Source organism: Tursiops truncatus, chromosome 1 (genome assembly GCF_011762595.2).
Source record: "Tursiops truncatus isolate mTurTru1 chromosome 1, mTurTru1.mat.Y, whole genome shotgun sequence".
In the NCBI taxonomy this organism is placed as follows: domain Eukaryota; kingdom Metazoa; phylum Chordata; class Mammalia; order Artiodactyla; family Delphinidae; genus Tursiops; species Tursiops truncatus.
In genome coordinates this window covers 165693845-165712146 of record NC_047034.1, presented here as the reverse complement: position 1 = coordinate 165712146, position 18302 = coordinate 165693845, and the positions used below count along the sequence as shown (strand labels likewise).

Here is an 18302-nt window from a genome sequence, read left to right as displayed (position 1 = left end):
ATGCCAAGAGATGAGGACCCAGGACCAAACCTCAAGACAGGCCTGGACAGGGAGAATGAGCCTTCATGACATTTATTACACGTGCAATTGCTAACTTGTTTGTTTACCTGTTTACTGCCTGTCTTCCCCAGAAGACTGTAAGCTCGGTAGAGCAGGGACTGCGTCTCTTTAACAAGCAATGTGTCTACCCAGTGCCTAATACAGGGCCTGGCACGGAGCAGTTCCCATGCATGATGCTGGCCACTGTGTCCCTCGGCAGGGCCGGCCTCATCCATTCCTTAGATAACATGGTCTACACTGGTTTCCACTGTCCAGCAAAAAGCCCAAATGCCTAAATGACATTCAAGGCCCTCCAAGTCATGCTGTACCCCCTGAGCTCTCCAATCCATCTTTTTAATTCCACTACATCTGAGCTTTCCAAACTGGGGTTCCTTTACACCTGAATAACCAGAGCCACAAAACAGGATGAACACAGTGCCTCTCCCTGGAGCCTAGATTGTGCCAAATGAAGAGAAATGGCCATGGACACATGGGGGTGCGGGTGGGGACTTTCCAGGCCCTGCTCCTTTTCTCCAAGACGTGTCCCCTCCCACAATGTAGGTCTCTGTGGCCATGTTTCCCTGCCTGAGTCGATCCCTCCATGACCTCTGCTGATGAAACCAGGGGTGGGGACCCAGCTTCTGGAACCAATCCAGAAGCTGGGCTGGGCCATCAACCTCTCTGCCAGGAACTTGGACGCAAGACTGGCTTGGTTGCCTTTAGATGCTGGACCAGTGAGGTCACGTGAATGTGGGGGCTGAAGATGCCTGACTTCCCCAGAAGACTGTGTGATACCCTTTGGGGCCTGTGTGATGACAAGTGAGCAAAAGCACTGTTTAGCTGTGCAGAAAGAAACAAGAGGCAAGAGACAGCGGGAATGAGGAAGCAGCTGCCTTTGTTCCTGATGATTTCCCAGATTCAAATGAGGCCCTGGTGAGGCCCGGGTAAGGTCTACTTTGAACTACTGTTCTTCAGTCCCATGAGGCACCTCTAGATCCTTAAAACAAATTTCCCTTCAACATAAGCTTTAGAGGGTTTCTGTTTCTTGCAGACAAAAAAAATCTCTAAGATTACATTATTTTTTGCAAAATAAAAATGTTATTATTTTGGTAAAACAAACATCAACACATGATGAAGCAGAATGGAAAATTCACAAGAATATTAAGAATTAAGAATGAAATCCTTTCTAAAATAAGATTCAGAAACACTAAAGTCACAAAGGAAAAGATAAATTTGACTCCAATGAAACTTAAAACTATGCATTATAAGACATGGTACCGACTTAGGCAAACACTCCTCTTAACCACCACCCCTTTATTGATAATACATTTTCTCTGAGGACAGATATTGGGAAGCATGCACATTTCCATAGCAGTTACCTCTGGGGAGAGTACAGGAATCGTGAGACATGGTCAGAGGTGACTTTAGTCTTTTCTGTTATGTATTTTAAATTTTTAATTAAAAATCAGTATGTCTTTTGTTCAATTAAAACTTCATTAAATCTCAAAAAATATATATAAAACACAAGCCTTTGAAGATCCCCTGTTTGTGGTGGACTGCTTCATCCAAGGCCCACTGGGAGATTTAAGTTCACTAGTAGTTTGAGACACATGATATAGCATGAACTCTCAGCACTGTCACAGTGGCTTACTTGGTTCCTGAATATGCTTTCTTCCCATCTGTCTCCAAATTCACTCACTTGTCCTCTCCACTTAATGGAGTTCTTGCATCCTTCAAGACCTAGCTGGAAGTGTCACCTCCTCCAGGAAGCTCTCCCTGACTGCACCAGTCCTCACTGCTCTCTCTCTCTCTCCCTTGCTCCACTGGTCTCTTATAGCACTAACCATACCTTCTCTGTATACCCTGGACAGACTCCTGGGGTTCCACTTATCTCGCTAAGACAGGCTACATCTCCCCAACCAGCCAGCAAAGCTGAGCAGCATCTTTATGTCCTTGGTGCCTAGCAGAGAAATGGCATGGAGAACTGACATAGCACAGGCCTTAAAGTCAGACAAAGACACTATGTGGCACAATGCAACTGCCTTAACTTCCCTGGGCTCATTTTCACCTGTGTTATTGTGAATATCAATGAGATGATGGATGTAAAGGGGCCCAGGACAGGAAGATAACGGTTGACAGAATGATCATCTGTCTTAATACTCCCTCACATTTGAGCAGCTTTTAATTAAAAACAAAAAACATTTAACAACCCAGAGAGGTAAGCAAGGAAGGTAAAATAGGGTGAAATTTTAAGGGTGAAATAACTAAGGTTCAGAGAAATTACATTGGGACTTTAGAAGGAAAGAGAATAGGACCAGGGGTTAGAACATTTGGGTAGAAATGCCAGTTCTTCCACTACCCAGCTGTGGGAGCTTAGATAAGTCTGTAGCACTCTCTGGACATCAGTTTTCCCATCTTAAATGAGAGAGTTCCTAGGTGATCTCTATCTTAAAGGGTCCCTCAGCACTGACATTCTAGCTTCCTGTAACCTGCCCAGGGTCCTTCCTAGCAGGACTGCAAAAAAAGACTTCAAGTCCCAGGACAGAGTCCCTAGTTAACTCCCAGGAAACCAGCTGGGACTGGAACACTTGCTTTGAGAATCAGTCAAATTTTGATTCTGCCAAATGGAGCTTCAAACCTGGGGGTTAGTCATGCCCAGAACTGAGATCGGGGTAATGACAGCATCAAACTACATGTAAATATAAACACAAATGCAAAGCCAAACAGGAAACCTCCGGAAAGTCCAATCCAAAGGTCAGATTCTAACTTTTGAGGCACTGAAATGCTGAAGAGAAAAACTGTATTTGGGTGTCAGAAACCTTTCTATTGCAAAAATGAACCTTTGCGCGCGCCAAACTAAAGTCCCAAAGGCAAAGGAGACTGGGTTTTGTCTGGCCTCACCTGGGGTAAAGCTGAGCCCTGACGGGAGTCTGCTGTGGCCTCCAGATCCATCCTAAGGGCTCTCTCCCCCAGGCACGCACAAGTGCTTACACACACGAAGCCAGGCAAGGCCAGATGCATGGGCATAAATGGGCATTTCTGTCCCTGGAGAAGGGTTCATAGTACAGCCCTTTCTCCTGATCCTGCTCTAACATTTTAATGAACAACCCAGAGAAGAGTGTGAACTGTGAAAGCCCTAAGGATGCTGATCGTACTGACCTCTTCCAGGTCACAAGGTGAAGACAAACTTCAGGAAGCTCTCTCTCCTCAGGATGAGGCTCTGAGGCAGTTTCCCCATGAGCCTCCAGTAAAATACAATCTACATTCATAGGCGGTGGACTGTAAGCTACTGGCTCTGCCCAAGGAAGGAAGCCAAAGCTTCTTATTTCAATTAAAACATGTAACCCCACTATATGCAAAGCACTAGGCTAGGCTCAGTGAGAGAAATGAGGACAAAAGAGACCCAGTCCCTATCTAAAGAGGTCTGTCAATTAACCCCATAATCATTCCACTAATCAAAATGCATGCCTTACATACATGGCCTCATGTAATACCACAGTCCTGTGAGGTAAACATTATCCCCATTTTATAGATGCCAAAAGTGGGGCACAAACAGATCAGGTCACGTGCCCAAGCTCACACGGCTGGCAAACTGCAGAGCCAAAATTTGAACACAGGTCTGCCTTCCCCAAAGTGGGTGATCTTTCCACAGTCCTCTATCACCCTTACCAAGTGATACACACAGACTGTCGGATGGGGGTTCAGACTGCTGCGGAGAGGAGGAGAAGAAGAGATTTCCCAAGACATTGGCCCAGGGTATTATGAACTATAAATCTTTGTATCTACCACACAGTAGGTGCTCAATATTCTTATGGTGAAGGATGGAAGGTGAGAGCTGCTGTTGAGGTCCAAAATGCCACCCCAATTCAGGGCATCTTCTGAAAGGGAGCTGCAAAAACACATTATTCTCCTTTGGCCCAAAGCCTCAGGGTGTCTGCCCTAGAATATTCCTGCAGAGGAGGCCGGGGAAAGTGCAGCGGGTGTGAAGAAAAGGAACTAACTCCAATGAGCAGGGGAACGGGGTGGGGCAGCCTGCAAGGGCCAGAGAAAAGGCCTGGGATGCATTTCTGGAAAAGACAAAGAGGAGAGGGGAGGGGAAGGAGAGTGTAAACTTGTGAACAGCCTGGCCAAGGTGAACCCCGGCTCCTGGCGCCTTCTCATTCGCATTCATTCCACAAACACCGGCCAAATCTCAGAACCAGCAGTCTGGGGGAGGGCGCCTCACTGCTCACAGGGAGAAGTTAAGTTCAGGACTGAGGCTGGAAGGTCTGCTTCGCAGAAGGGGAGTGACTTGGGGGACGAACTTGTGGGGCTCCAAAGATGAAAACCCAAACAGATTCAGTGAGGCGCTGAGCAAACCCACAAGCGACGGCGCGGCAGGTCACGAAGAGCACTGGGGGTATGTCGCTCGACCTGTTAAGTCTGTCGTCGAGGTGACCTCGAGGACCCCCGAATGGTCCCTCGGGCCCTCCCCCAAACACTCGACGGTGAGGACGCAGATGTTTGAGATGCACTCTGTTCTCACAGCTCTAGGGAGGGGGAAGGTTTCTGGGGCGCGGTAAGGAGGGCCATCGCAGTTCCGGTCACGCCTGTAAAGGTCAAGGCGAAGCCCTGCCGAGACCCCAGACCCCTCCCGCCTCGGCCCCCTCACCTCCTCCCGCGCCAGTGCTGCCCCGCGGCACCGGGGCATCTTGGCGGCGAAGGCGGCAGCCCCGGTCGGGGAGCTGAGGTCCTCTGCAGTGACGGCCAGGAACTCTGCGACGCTGAGCTGCTCGGGCATGGCGGGCGCGTGGTCGGGGCGCCGGGGCTGCCGGAGTGGGGCCCGGGGGTCGCTCGCCGCAGTGCTCTGGGCCGGCCTCCCAGCCCGCCGCGGGCGCCGTCCTGGCCTCCGCGCCGCCCCGCCCCCTCCGCGCCGCCCCGCCCCCGACCGCCTTTGCTCCGCACAGCCGCGTCCCCTCTCGTCCTGGGAGCCCAGACCTTTCCCACTCCACCCGCTTCTCGGCCCCGCCCACGGCCTTCCAGTCTCGCTCCCCACCTTAGCCTGGACCGCCCGTCCCCCGGCCCTCGCGGGCCTCCCAGTCCTGAGAGTCCCGCCCCTGGCCCCTCGCCCGGCTCCTCGGCCCAGCCCTCTGGCCTCCCATCCCCAGAGAGCTCCGCCCCTGGCTCACTGCCCCGCCCCCGGCCCATCGACCCATCCCTCTGGCCTCCCATCTCCAGAGAGCTCCGCCCCTGGCCCACTTCCCCGCCCTCGGCCCCTCACCCGGTTCCGCGGCCCCGCCCCATGCCTCTCTGCAGGGTCCTTTGGCCTCCCTTTCTTAAAGCTGCCTCTCTCTCGGCGCGTCCACGGCTCTGCCCCTTTGTCCCGCTCCCACGCCTCCGAAGTCACCCTGCCTCCCACAGCCTCGGTGCCCTATCTCCGCATCCCTCCTTAATGCGCCTTGCGTTTCCCTCTCCTACCCATTAGTTCCCAGTCCTCATGACCTCACCCCTTGAGCTTCACCCTCACACAGCCCCTCGTCTCTCTCCCAAGCCCGGGGTGGTGGCGGGGAGGATCTCGGTGCCCCGCTCCGCCCCGAGTCGCCCCACCCATCCCTTGCTCCGCATACCCCGCTCTCGGCCTCTGCTCTGCGTGCAGCCAGGGCCGCCCAACCGCCCCTTCGCTCCTCCCCTAAATAGTGTGCCCCGCCTCCAGGGTCTTTGTGGCTCGGCGCCTCGGATAGCTGTGTGATTTGGGGAAAATTACATCCCGTCTTGGAACCTCAGTTTTCTTCTCTGAAAAATGGCAAGTCTAATGCTCACTTGGTTGTGATGTTACGAGGAGGGAACCTTACACGTGCGTGTACCCAATAGGCGCTCAGGAACTGGCTCCTTCTTATCCGGCCTTCTCACCCACACCTTCATTCTTCCTGGGCTCAGTCTCCTGCATTTCACTCCTCAACATGGCTCACCAACCCCACCGGGCTAAAGATTGCCACTCCTCCCCACCCACTATCTTCTGCCTCTTGGGAACCACCTATATATTTGGGTGGATGAGGGATGGTGTTCAGGGTAAAAATCCACTTAGATTTAGTTCAGGAGCCTGAAGTCCTCTGGAAAATATCAGGGAAGCACTGTGGTGAAGAACATTGGCTTTGGAGTCAGGTAGGTCTAAGTCCCCATCCCGGTGCTGCTGTTGACCAGCTGTGTACAAGCTGAGTAAATTGCTTGCTTCTCTAAGCCTGAATTTTCCACCTCTTGAAATGGCCTAATGGTATTTCACCCCACTAAGTGACTGAGAGGATTATGTAGTTTGCGTGAAAAAAAAAAACCAAAAACTGAAAAGATATACACTAAAATATTTCCAGCTGAGGATGTTATGAGTAATTTCTTCTTTTAGCTAATCTGTCTATCCTAACATTTTGGTAATGAATTTATACTATTTGTGGAATAGAATTCAAAGTTGGAAAAAATGTGTACAGTCTGGTGGAGGAGACAAGACCAATAGGCTGTGAAATACAACTCTGGTTCACCCCTCAGTCACTCTGCAACCCACTCTAGCCTGTTTGCAGCCCGAACTACTGCAAACAGTAATTTCATTTTTTGAAAAAGGACCATTTTCCTCGGTGGTCCTCCTCCTCTCTGACTACTCCTTCTTAGGGCCCTTTCTGAGGTGCACTTCCTCTGCGTGTATCTTAAATGCTGGACCCTCTGCTCTTCTCACTCTACTCAGGCTTCCTGAACACCTTCATCCAACTCCACCAGCTCTCTTTACACCATTGGTGTTGATGTCTCCTGTATTCGACTCCTCTGTAACAAATTAATGCAAACTTGGTGACTTAAAACGACACATATTTATTCTCTTACAATCCTGGAGGTCAGAAGTCTGAAGTGAGTTTCACTGGACTGAAGTCAAGGTATCAGCAGGGCCACGCTCCCTCCAAATTCTCTAGGGGAGCAACTGTTTCCTCACCTTTTCCAGCTTCTAGAACTGCATTCCTTGCATTCTTTGGCCTGTGGCCAAGTTCCTCCATCTTAAAGGGCATCTTGCTTCTGGGTCATATTACCTTCTTTTCTGTGGTCAAATCTCCCTTGATCTCCAATTTATAAGCACATTTATGGTTACATTTTTGGCCCACCCAGATGATCCAGGATAATCTCCCCATCTCAGGAACCTTAAATTAATCACATCTGCAAAATTCCTTTTGCCATATAAGATAACATTTACAGGTTCCAGGGATTAGGACCTGGGTATCTTTGCGGGCCATTACTGAGCCTACCACATTTTCCAAGGCTGAAGATCTATGTATCCAACCATTTATAGGATGGTTTCATGTGACTATCTCACAGACAGTCTATATGTCCAAAACCGAACTGGGCATCTTGTACCTCCCTTCTGGTCCCAGCTCCTTCTCTCTGTCCCTGTCTTGGTGGAAGGCACCACTGTGTACTCCCTGAGGATCATCCTCCCCAACTCCTTCCACCAACTTACACTCAATCATTATCACTACCTCCTGAATGTCTCACAGATATAGCCACCTTCTCCAGCTCCTGGCCAACCCCAGTCCAGGCCACACTATCTCTTACCTCCTCACCAGTCTCTCTGTGCCCAGTCTTGCATATCTGATCTGTTGCTCCCCTGGTTAGAACTCTTCAATGGCCCCCATTGCTCTCTGGATGAAAGACAAACTTTTTTCATGGCTACCTGGTCCTGCATGATCTTTTGCTCCTGCCGTTTTCATTTTCTTCCTTACCTCTCACCCCTCCTTTCCTGCCATGAGCCAAGCTCTCTCATTATTCTTCCTTTTGCCCATAACACTCCCTGACCTCCTTTCAACTGCTCAAATTAGATGTCAATTCCTCCAGGAAGCCTTCCCCAATGTCCTTCTTGGAACTCCCACAGGACCCGGTATCCCCTGCCCCCGCACTTCTCACTGAGAACTGTAATCACCTGTTTGCTGGTCTGGGTCTCTGGCCCACTTATTTATTTATTGAGCACTTACTATGTACTAGTCACAGTGCCAAGGGCTATACAAGCAATAGCTCACTCAATATCCACAGCAACCCAAGGAGTCAGGGAACATTATTCTTCCCACCTCTGTGTTATAGGTGGGAAAACCAAGGCTTAGAGGGGTTAATTTGTATAAAGTCAGAATGAAAATATAACCAAGATTTCAACCAAAGTCTGCATGACTCCAAATCTTTTGTTTTATTATTAAGCACCAAACTATGCTACCTAACTAGAAAATATTGCCTCTTATAAGTAGATATACATGTTCCATATATTCTCTCCTAGAATTAAAACATGCCACCAACCAGAGGCAGAATACTATCATAATATCTTGCAGGCTAACAAATTATTACTGTTTTGTAAAGCAACTTCTTCAATGTCAAATCCTTTATCAGATACTCAAACCAAGAGACACATACTGCTGAGGGTGGGCCAATTTCTGAAGCATAATTTTTACTTCAAGACTTCTGGGAGAAACTGAATAATAAATGGTAAGTAAATTACATTATTATTTGGAAATAAGATAAACCCAGAGCTATATCAGGGTAGGTTGCAAAATTTTTAGAGAAAACATGTGCCTTCAAGGAAATTTCAGTTGCTTCTAGGTATTTCCCCAGATCATCCTACATAAACACTCACTTTACTAAGGCTATTTCAAGGAAAGAATTTGAGACACACTACTTATAAAATTGCTGTTTCTAGGTCCTCGGACCAGCCAGTGCAAATCCAGCTCCCTGGAATTTACTTGTTCACTCGATAAACATTTATCAAGCAGTTCTAGGTGTATTCCTGAGTGGAAAATGACAAGTGGGGAGGCTTTGGATACAAAGGTGGGCAAGGTATGGAGCAGTTCTCAGGGAACTTGTACCCAAATAATCATACAATGCGAATTATAAATGCCCTTAACGAGGTATTAGGGAATTAGGGGTGGGGAGGGGAAAAGAGTCCTTTCCCTGTCTGGCTCAGGGAAGATGGGGCAGCTTCAGAGAAGAACGGCACCTGAGCTGAGCCCTGAAGGATCTGAGGGAGTTGGGACAGAATGAGCAAAGAATAAAACAGTACAGAAAAGTCCGTTCCCATCAGTGTGGGAGCGGCTGGGCCCGTGAGGAATGACCGCTGAGCCTGCGCGTCCGGAGCCTGTGCTCCGCAACGGCAGAGGCCACAACAGTGAGAGGCCCGCATACCGCAAAAAAAAAAAAAAAAAAAAAAGTAAGAATCCCAGTGTTTGATGTACCTAATGCAAATACTCTCTTTTAACTTCATAACATTTATTTATTTTTATTATTATTTTTTTCAATTTATTTATCTAATTAATTTATTTTTGGCCGTGTTGGGTCTTCATTGCTGTTCGCGGGCTTTCTCTACTTGTGGCGAGCGGGGGCTACTCTTCGTTGCGGTGCGTGGCTTCTCATTGCAGTGGCTTCTCTTGTTGCGGAGCATGGGCTCTAGAGCGCAGGCTCAGTAGTTGTGGTGCACGGGCTTAGTTGCTCCAGGGCATGTGGGATCTTCCCGGACCAGGGCTTGAATCTGTGTCCCCTGCCTTGGCAGATGGATTCTTAACCACTGCGCCTCCAGGGAAGCCCTGCTTCATAACTTTTAAAATAGAACCTCTTAAGATAGCTTCTCTTTATTTCCGCCTGCAACCAGTAGTATAGAGTCTGGAGCAGCTGCTTGGACAACTGTTCACCAGCATCATTGGATTATTGTGCTTGATTTTGGGTCATGGGCAAACTGCCATCTGTCAAGAGGAGAATCCAGGATGTTGCTGGGACTGAGCAGCAGGGAGGGTGAGAAATGAACTCAGAGTGGCCCTGGAGGCAGCTCCAAGGAGCCAGTGGGCAGAGCAGTAGGAGTTTAGGAAGGAGGCCATGCCCGTACTCTGATATTCTCTTAAACTACCACTGATCAGGCTTTTGCTCCCACTAACCACTGAAACTGCTTTCATCAAGGTCACCAGAGACCACCATGGTCCTGGACCCAATATCACTGCTCAGTTCTCACCACGCATGGCCTCCCAGCAGCTTCCTCCATGCTACACTTTCTTCACTTGGTCCCCAGGACACCACACTATTTTGATTTTCTTCCTCCCTCACTGATGCCTCCTTCTTGATCTCCCTTTCTGGTTCTTCCTGTACTTTGTGATTTCTTAACACTGAGGACCCAGTCCTTGGTCTTCTACCCCCCTACCTCCATGCTCACTCCCTTGATGATCTCATCCAGTCCCATGACTTTAAATACCATTTAGATCCTGATGATTCCCAAACTTATAACTCCAGCCTGGACCTCTCCCCTGAACTCCAGATTCCCATATCCCACCACCTCCTTGACACTCCCACCGGGAAATCTAATAGTGCATCTTGAACTTAATATGTTCAAAGCTGAGCTCCTGATTTCCCTTCCCAAACCTCTTTCCCCACATCAGGAGATCTGTTGGCTCTTCCCCCCAAATAGATTCAGAATCATCCACCCCACATCACTGATCCAAGCCACATCGTCTCTTGCCTGCATTCCTTTGGGTGCCTTCTGATTGGTCTCTCTGCTTCCACCCTTTGCTCCTCTACAGGCTGTTCTCAACAGAGCAGCAAGTGAGCCTTTGAAATGTCATGTCAGGGGCTTCCCTGGTGGCGCTGTGGTTAAGACTCCACCTGCCAATGCAGGGGACATGGGTTTGAGCCATGGTTGGGGAAGATCCCACATGCCGTGGAGCAACTAAGCCCGTGTGCCACAACTACTGAGCCTGCGCTCTAGACCCCATGCGCCACAACTACTGAAGCCTGTGCACCTAGAACCCATGCTCCGCAACAAGAGAAGCCACCACAATGAGAAGCCCGTGCACCGCAAAGAAGAGTAGCCTCTGCTCGCTGCAACTAGAGAAACTCCGCGCACAGCAACGAAGACCCAATGCAGCCAAAAATAAAATAAATAAATAAAAATTAGAAATATGTCATGTCAGATTATGTAGTTTTACACCTCAAAACCCTCTAATGGCTCCTCATTTCACCCAGACTAAAAGCCAAGTCCTTGCATGGCCTGCAAGCCCTATATAATCTGTCACTCTTTGACCTCATCCACTCTTCCCCATGTTCTCCACCTCTGTTCCAGTCACACTGACGTCCTTGTTCCTTGAATGCACTAGGCACACTCCTGCCTCAGGACCTTTGCACTGGCTGCTCCTCCTGCCTAGAATGCTCTTCCCCTGGATATCCACATGGCCAACTCCCTCTCTTTTTTTCAAGTGTTAGCTCACCTGTTACCACCTGACCATCCTGTTTAAAACTGCAATCTCCTGCCTCTTCTGCACACTCTCGATCACACCCTGCTCTATTTTTCCCTATTGAGCACCTTTTAATACTTGTACCTTTTCACATGCTGCTTTTCTTATTGGTTTATTGTTTGCTCCCTCCATTAGAATGTAAGTTCTGTGAGAGTAGGAGCTTCTTTGTCCTGATTAGGGCTTTGTGGGGAACCAGGTTATGTGCCTAGGCTTTGGAGCCAGACTGCCTGGGTTTGAATCCTGGCTTTGCCATCAACCTTGGGTAAATAACTTAATCTCTGTGAGCCTCAGTTTCCTCATCTGCAAAATGGGGGAATAATGGTGCCTCCCTCAAAGGGTTATAGAAATGATTAAGTGAGATAATGGATGTTCAGGATTTAGCAGTAGTGCCTGGCATACAGTATGTGTCTTAGCTCAATATGTGTTAGCTATTGTCCACTGCATGTCTGGTCCATAGGAGGCATGCAATAAATATTTGATCAATCGAGTAGGTGTTATTAACCCCCATTTTACTGATGCCCAAAGTTACATGCCCAGTGAGTGGCAGGGGCAGGTTTAGAATCCAGGCTTATTTGCGGTCAAAATCCCTGCTTCAGGGACTTCCCTGGTGGCACAGTGGTTAAGAATCCGCCTGCCAATGCAGGGGACACGGGTTCGAGCCCTCATCTGGGAAGATTCCACACGCCGTGGAGCAACTAAGCCTGTGCACCACAACTACTGAGCCTGCACTCTAGAGCTCACGTGCCACAACTACTGAGCCCACGTGCCACAACTACTGAAGCCCGCGCTCCTAGAACCTGTGCTCCGCAACAAGAGAAGACACCGCAATGAGAAGCCTGCACACTGCAACGAAGCGTGGCCCCCGCTCGCCGCAACTAGAGAAAGCCTGCACGCAGCAACGAAGACCCAATGCAGCCAAATAAATAAAATAAAATATATAAATAAATTTACTTTTTAAAAATTCCCTGCTTCATCCACTGATGCATAATCTACCTTCTGGTGGTGGGTTCTAGGCTCACCTCCAGGGAGTGGAGAGCTCATGTTTCATGTCATGGACGAGATGAGCAGAGACCAGAAGAAGTGAAAATGAGGACTGCCAAGGGAAGTGGATACAAAGAGGGGCTCTACCTCCTCCTTAGGATCGAGCCCATGCTCCTTTGCGTGGCCACAAGCCCCTTCCCCACCTAGCCCCATCTGCCTCTCCAATCCTCTCTCAGGAGAAGAAAACCAACCTCAGTCCAGTTCCTGAGGCTACCTCTCTTCTCATGCACAGCCTGTTCCTTCTGCCTGCATTACTTTCCCAGCTTCTTTGCCTGCTGACCTCCTATTCATTCTCATAACTCAGATGTCACAGATGTCACTGCCTCAGAAAGCCTCCCCTGATGCCCTGAGATGGTTTGGTGCCCTTCCCTTTGGTACCCCTGTGCCTCCTCATCATGTCTCACTTTGTTTCCTTGCTTCCCCCTCACTCCCTGTGTATGAAGACCCACCCCTATCTACCCTTCGCTAGAATGAGAGCTATATGACCCTGTGGCCTCAAGTTGCACAAGATGTTTTCTACCCAAAGATCCCCCAGGAACTGGAAAGTACCCAAGAGCCAAAGGAAGCTACTCTTCAGGGCCAAATGGTCTTTGTTTGCATATCCTAAGTTCAAGCCACCAGCAGAGACTAATCTCAGAATCTCAACTCTTACATTCCCTTGAGAGAGAGTTGGATGGCCCCAGCCTGCCTCAGAAGAAGCTCCCAAGCCTCCCCGCTGCACACTTGACTGTGAATTGCAGTCTACATCATGGCGCCCCCTAGAGGGGAGCAGTGCACAGCCTGCCCAGCTGGAAGGCTGGGCACAGTAACACTGAGTGTCCACTAGGGTGGGCCAGGCTCCCTGGGAGCTGTGGGAGCTGCCTACACCATATAGACTACAGGGCACCTATAGGGGCAATTTGCAGAGAAAGGTGTGGACTGATCAGATATACAAAGATCTGTAGTTGTCATCAGAGTCCCAAAGGGTTCACAAACCCATAAGAGTTTTAAAATTCCTAAGGAGATATTTGGTGAACACATAAAAATATTCATATTAAAAGGGTATGTACGTGGGCTTCCCTGGTGGCGCAGTGGTCAAGAATCCGCCTGCCAATGCAGGGGACGCGGGTTCGAGCCCTGGTCTGGGAAGATCCCACATGCTGCGGGGGAACTAAGCTTGTGCGCCACAACTACTGAGACCACTTGCCACAACTACTGAAGCCCACACGCCTAGATCCCGTGCTCCACAACAGAGAAGCTACTGCAATGAGAAGCCTGTACACCACAACGAAGAGTAGCCCCTGCTCGCTGCAACTAGAGAAAGCCCGTGCGCAGCAACGAAGACCCAATGCAGCCAAAAATAAATAAGTAAAATAAATAAATTTATATATTAAAAAAAAGGGTATGTATGTGAATCCATCTGCACAGACCAGCACCACCATTGTTTCTGAGAAGGGTGCTTGAGATGGGGTGGGTTTCCCAGGATATGAAAGAAAAATGAAAATAATGGGGCTTCCCTGGTGGCGCAGTGGTTGGGGGTCCGCCTGCCGATGCAGGGGACACGGGTTCGTGCCCCGGTCCTGGAGGATCCTACATGCCGCGGAGCGGCTAGGCCCGTGAGCCATGGCCGCTGAGCCTGCATGTCCGGAGCCTGTGCTCCGCAACGGGAGAGGCCACGACGGTGAGAGGCCCGCGTACCGCAAATAAATAAATAAATAAATATAATAATAATAATGATAATGATATCAGTTACCAGATTTACTCAGTGTAGGTACTTTTCTAAGCCCATTACATACAATAACTCATAGAATGCTCTCATAGGTAGGTACTGTTATTATCCCCATTTTGTAGAATAGGAAACTAAGATAGGAGCAGTAAGGAACTTACCCAAGGTGATCAGTACTCATGTGATGGAACCAGGGGACAAACACAGGGAATGTGGCTATAAACCGGTGTCCAGTGCCTGCGCGTCTATCTCCCGGCCTAGATGAAAGCAGATTCAAGCCGGGGTGGATAACTAAGTCCAAGTTGTCTTCACCAACTTCCTCACTGGAGGGGGAGGTTAGCCAGTCTTCCGACCCTCTGCCCCTGCTCCAGTCCGAAGGGCCCCCAGCACTTTTGGCTGAAGCCATCCAGGCAACTTGGAGTAGAGACTATCATGTAAAGTCTTTTCTAAGCCAAGTGGGGACAACCTTTGGAGACAGGCCTGCGTTTCCATCCTGGCTGTGCTCCTTATTAACGTGGGCAAGGCTCCATTTCTCCAATGGAAAATGGAGAGAATAGTGCCTGTCTCATGGGGTTGTTGTGAGGATTAAAGGAGAACATATGCTCATAAAGTACACAACGCTGTAAGCACTCAGAAAGCAGTCGCTGCTCTCTTCATTCACCTCCGGTTGAAGAAAAGAAAACGCCTTACAATTTTTTGGAGGTCTATCTTATAGCTCTGGAGGTTGGAAGTCTGAAATGGATTACTGGGCTACAATCAAGATGTTGAATGGACTGTGTTCCTTCTGGAAGCTCTAGGGAAAAATCCATTTCCTTGCTTTTCCAGCTTCTAGAGGCTGTCTACATTCCTGGTCGTGGCCCCTTCCTCCATCTTCAAAGCCAGCAGTTTAGCACTTTGAAGTCTCTCACTGACTCTGACACTGACTCTCCTTCCTTTTTCACATATAACGAATCTTGTGATTCCATTAGGCCCACCTAGATTATCCAGGATACTCTCTCCATCCCAAGGTCAGCTGATTAGCAACCTTAATTCCATCTGTGATTATAAATTCCCCTTGCTATGTAATATAACATATTCATAGGCTCTGGGGATTAGGGCATGGACCTTTGGAAGGCCATTACTCTGTCTACCACAGTGGTAAGTAAGAAAACAGTGTTGTTGGGCAATGACATACTGGGACTTTGAGCCATGAGCACACTTGTGCTCAGAAACCGATATGGCTCCCACTGCCTCCAGGAAAAGGGCCAGACTTCTCAGCCTGGCAGGCAAGGCCTTTCATGAACTGGCCTCCATCCCATTTATGAACGGGCACTTTCTGGTCTCCTTGCCTCTGCTCTACCTGAAAGGCCTTTTCTTCCAGTTATGATAATTCAAGTCCTTCCATTCATCATCGCCAAGTTCAAATCTCATCTTTTCCGTGAAACCTTTTCAGAACCCCCAGAATGACTCTCCCTCCTCTGACACTATTACAGAATGTCTGGACTGGAGTTATTTGTGTTTGTCCCGGTTTGGGTTGGTCCCCATCTGACTATGGGCAGCTGAAGTACAGAGACTACTGTAGCAACCGTCTGTGGTTCTCACACTTGAGTGTGCATCAGAATCACCTGGAGGGCTTGTTAAAATATAGGCTTCAGGGCCCAACATCCAGAATTTCAGATTCAGCAGATCTTCAGTGGGACCTGGAACTCTGAATTTCTAACAAGTGCCCAGGTGACCCTGATGCTGTTGGTCTGGGGAACACGCTTCAAGAGCCACAAGCATGGAAGTTGAGGTGATGGCATGAGGCTAGAATTGGATCTCAGCTCTGCCTTTCATTGCACGACTTTGGATACATCCCTCGCTCTCTCTGAGCTGCTCGCTCATCTCTAAAAGGATTCCCTGCATTTGGATTCCCTCCCTACCCCGTTGGGTTGATGTAAGGAGTAACAGGCTTAGGACAGTGCTATGCACCTTTCTGGTACTGAGTAAATGGCATAGAGCTCTATGTCTATAATTGCCCTCTCCCTGTATTTTGGCTTCCTAGTGGGTGTTCAATAAAAACTTGTGAGTTGGTTTTAGGGAAGACTACTGACTTGGACCCTGATGAAAAATGCTGGCAAAATGAGAAGAGCTAAAATAGCCAAGTTGCCTATGTCTGAGTCAAAGGAATCCTAATTACCTTCACACTGGGGAGCATTTTCCTTCCATGACTGGTGACCACACAGTACAATAACAATCATGTGTATCGTCACAACAGACTGCAGATCAACTGTGTTCTAAGTTCATGGGCATTTATCCAACAAATGCTTCCCCAGCACCTCCAAGGAGCCAGCCTGGTGCCCACTGGCTTGGCTCAGGGGATGATCTGCCTGGAGAAGAAGACTCCTTGTGGCTGGGACATTGCCTTCAAGCTTCCCTGAGGACCTGTTCCCTTAGGATGCCAAACACACACACACACACACACACACACACACACACACACACACACACACCCCCATGCTTCTTTTGCGGCTCCTGGAGCAGAGCATCTTCTCCCGACTTACATTTGTCGGACACAAGTCTTGATCTTCATGGGCAAAGGGCTGTGTCTGTTTCCCCAGCATCTAGCATGGTACACACAAAGGAAACGTCCAAGGTCAGAATGCAACCCCCACAATGCCAATCAGGAGACTGGGCCCATGATGGTTAAGACCATGAGTCTTGGAGTTCAGTTGACCAGATTCCAGTCCCATCCCATTTTCTCCCTTGCCTCACCCTAGTCACAATCCTGTCTACTACATCTAGCTGTGTGACCTCAGGCAAGTAACTTCATCTCCCTGAGCCTCACTGGGGATAATAATACCTATTCTTTAAGGTTTTGGGGAGATAAAACAAAACCGGTCCTGAAGGGTCTCTATGGGGAGAGTTGTTTTCCCAATTTCGGCCTTTGGCAGAGTGGCCACCAGAGGGCAGTCGTCCCCATGCTGGGAAAATAACCTGCCTGGTGATCTGTGATTCCTTTGAAGGAACACACACACACACACACACACACACACACACACACACACACACACACATCTGCACACACGTACACAAGGAGGATATGTGGCCTTGATTGGGTCAACACAGCCACTGGCCAACAGATGAGCATCCTGCTGGTCACTCTCCTCTGTGGTCACTTGAGGACTGGCATGAGCCTGAGACCAGTGAATTGGCATTTACTGGGACATTCTATTCTTTATACCCTAACCATGGGGACACCTGGCCTTTTCCAAAGTGGTTCCTTCTGCTTGCTGTGCAGCCTTTTCCCCCTCTTTGCTTTAGCAAATGTCCTATTCAGGTCCCTCCCACCATGCCCTCTCTGAGTTCATTCTTCCATAGATGGAGTCCATCTAGGTTCCCAAAACACTCTATTGCCTCCTTAATGGTAGCATTTAGAACACCCATTAAATTACTTATGTGCAGTTTAACTGGAGGTTAAGAGTAAGGATTCTTGGGGACCTGCAGCCTGGGTTCTGTCACTTACTGTGTAACTGTGTGCACATTACCTAACCTCTCCTAGTCTCAGTTTCCTCATTTGTAAAATGGGGCTAATAACAATATTCAGCACATAGGGTTTTCCTGAAAACGACACAATATTATGAATGCAAAGCCCTGGTTTGATGAACAAATGAATGAGTGAGTGAGTGAATGCCTATTAAAACCCATGGAGTTGTGAAAACTATAAAACATTGATAAGGGATATTGAAGATGATTCAAAGAAGTGGAAAGATATCCCATGCTCTTGTGTTGGAAGAATTAATATTGATAAATATTAATACTACCCAGAGCAATCTACAGATTTAATGCAATCTCTATCAAAATACCTATGACATTTTTCACAGAACTAGAACAAATAATCCTAAAATTTATATGGAACCACAAAGGACCCAGAATTGCCAAAGCAATCCTGAGGAAAAAGAACAAAACTGGAGGCATAACCCTTCTAGACTTCAGACTGTACTACAAAGCTACAGTAATCAAAACAGCTTGGTATTATGGCCAAAAGCTACATGAAAAGATGCTCAATATACACACATAACTGAATCACTTTTTTGTACACCTGAAACTAACACAACACTGTAAATCAGCTATACTTAAAAACAAACAAACAAACAAAATAAACCAGCATGGTATTGGCACAAAAACAGACATATAGATCATTGGAACAGAATAGAGAGGCCAGAAATAAACCCATACACCTATGATCAATTAATCTACAACAAAGGAAGCAAAAATATACAATGGAGAAAAGACAG

The 18302-nt window shown here is 48.3% G+C and overlaps 1 protein-coding gene across 2 annotated transcripts in view; it reads right to left on the bottom strand.

Moving 5' to 3' along the window:
• Positions 1–5166, bottom strand: part of ASAP3 (ArfGAP with SH3 domain, ankyrin repeat and PH domain 3) — a 46516-nt gene extending 41350 nt beyond the window's left edge. The window contains exon 1 of one of the 2 annotated variants that reach the window (XM_033841456.2): positions 4691–5166. In XM_033841456.2, coding sequence (XP_033697347.1) covers positions 4691–4819 — 129 coding nt within the window. In that variant the 5' untranslated portion in view covers positions 4820–5166. The remainder of the gene's footprint in view (positions 1–4690) is intronic. The other variant, XM_033841463.2, reaches the window with a different exon arrangement.
• Between the last annotated feature and the right edge of the window lie 13136 nt (positions 5167–18302).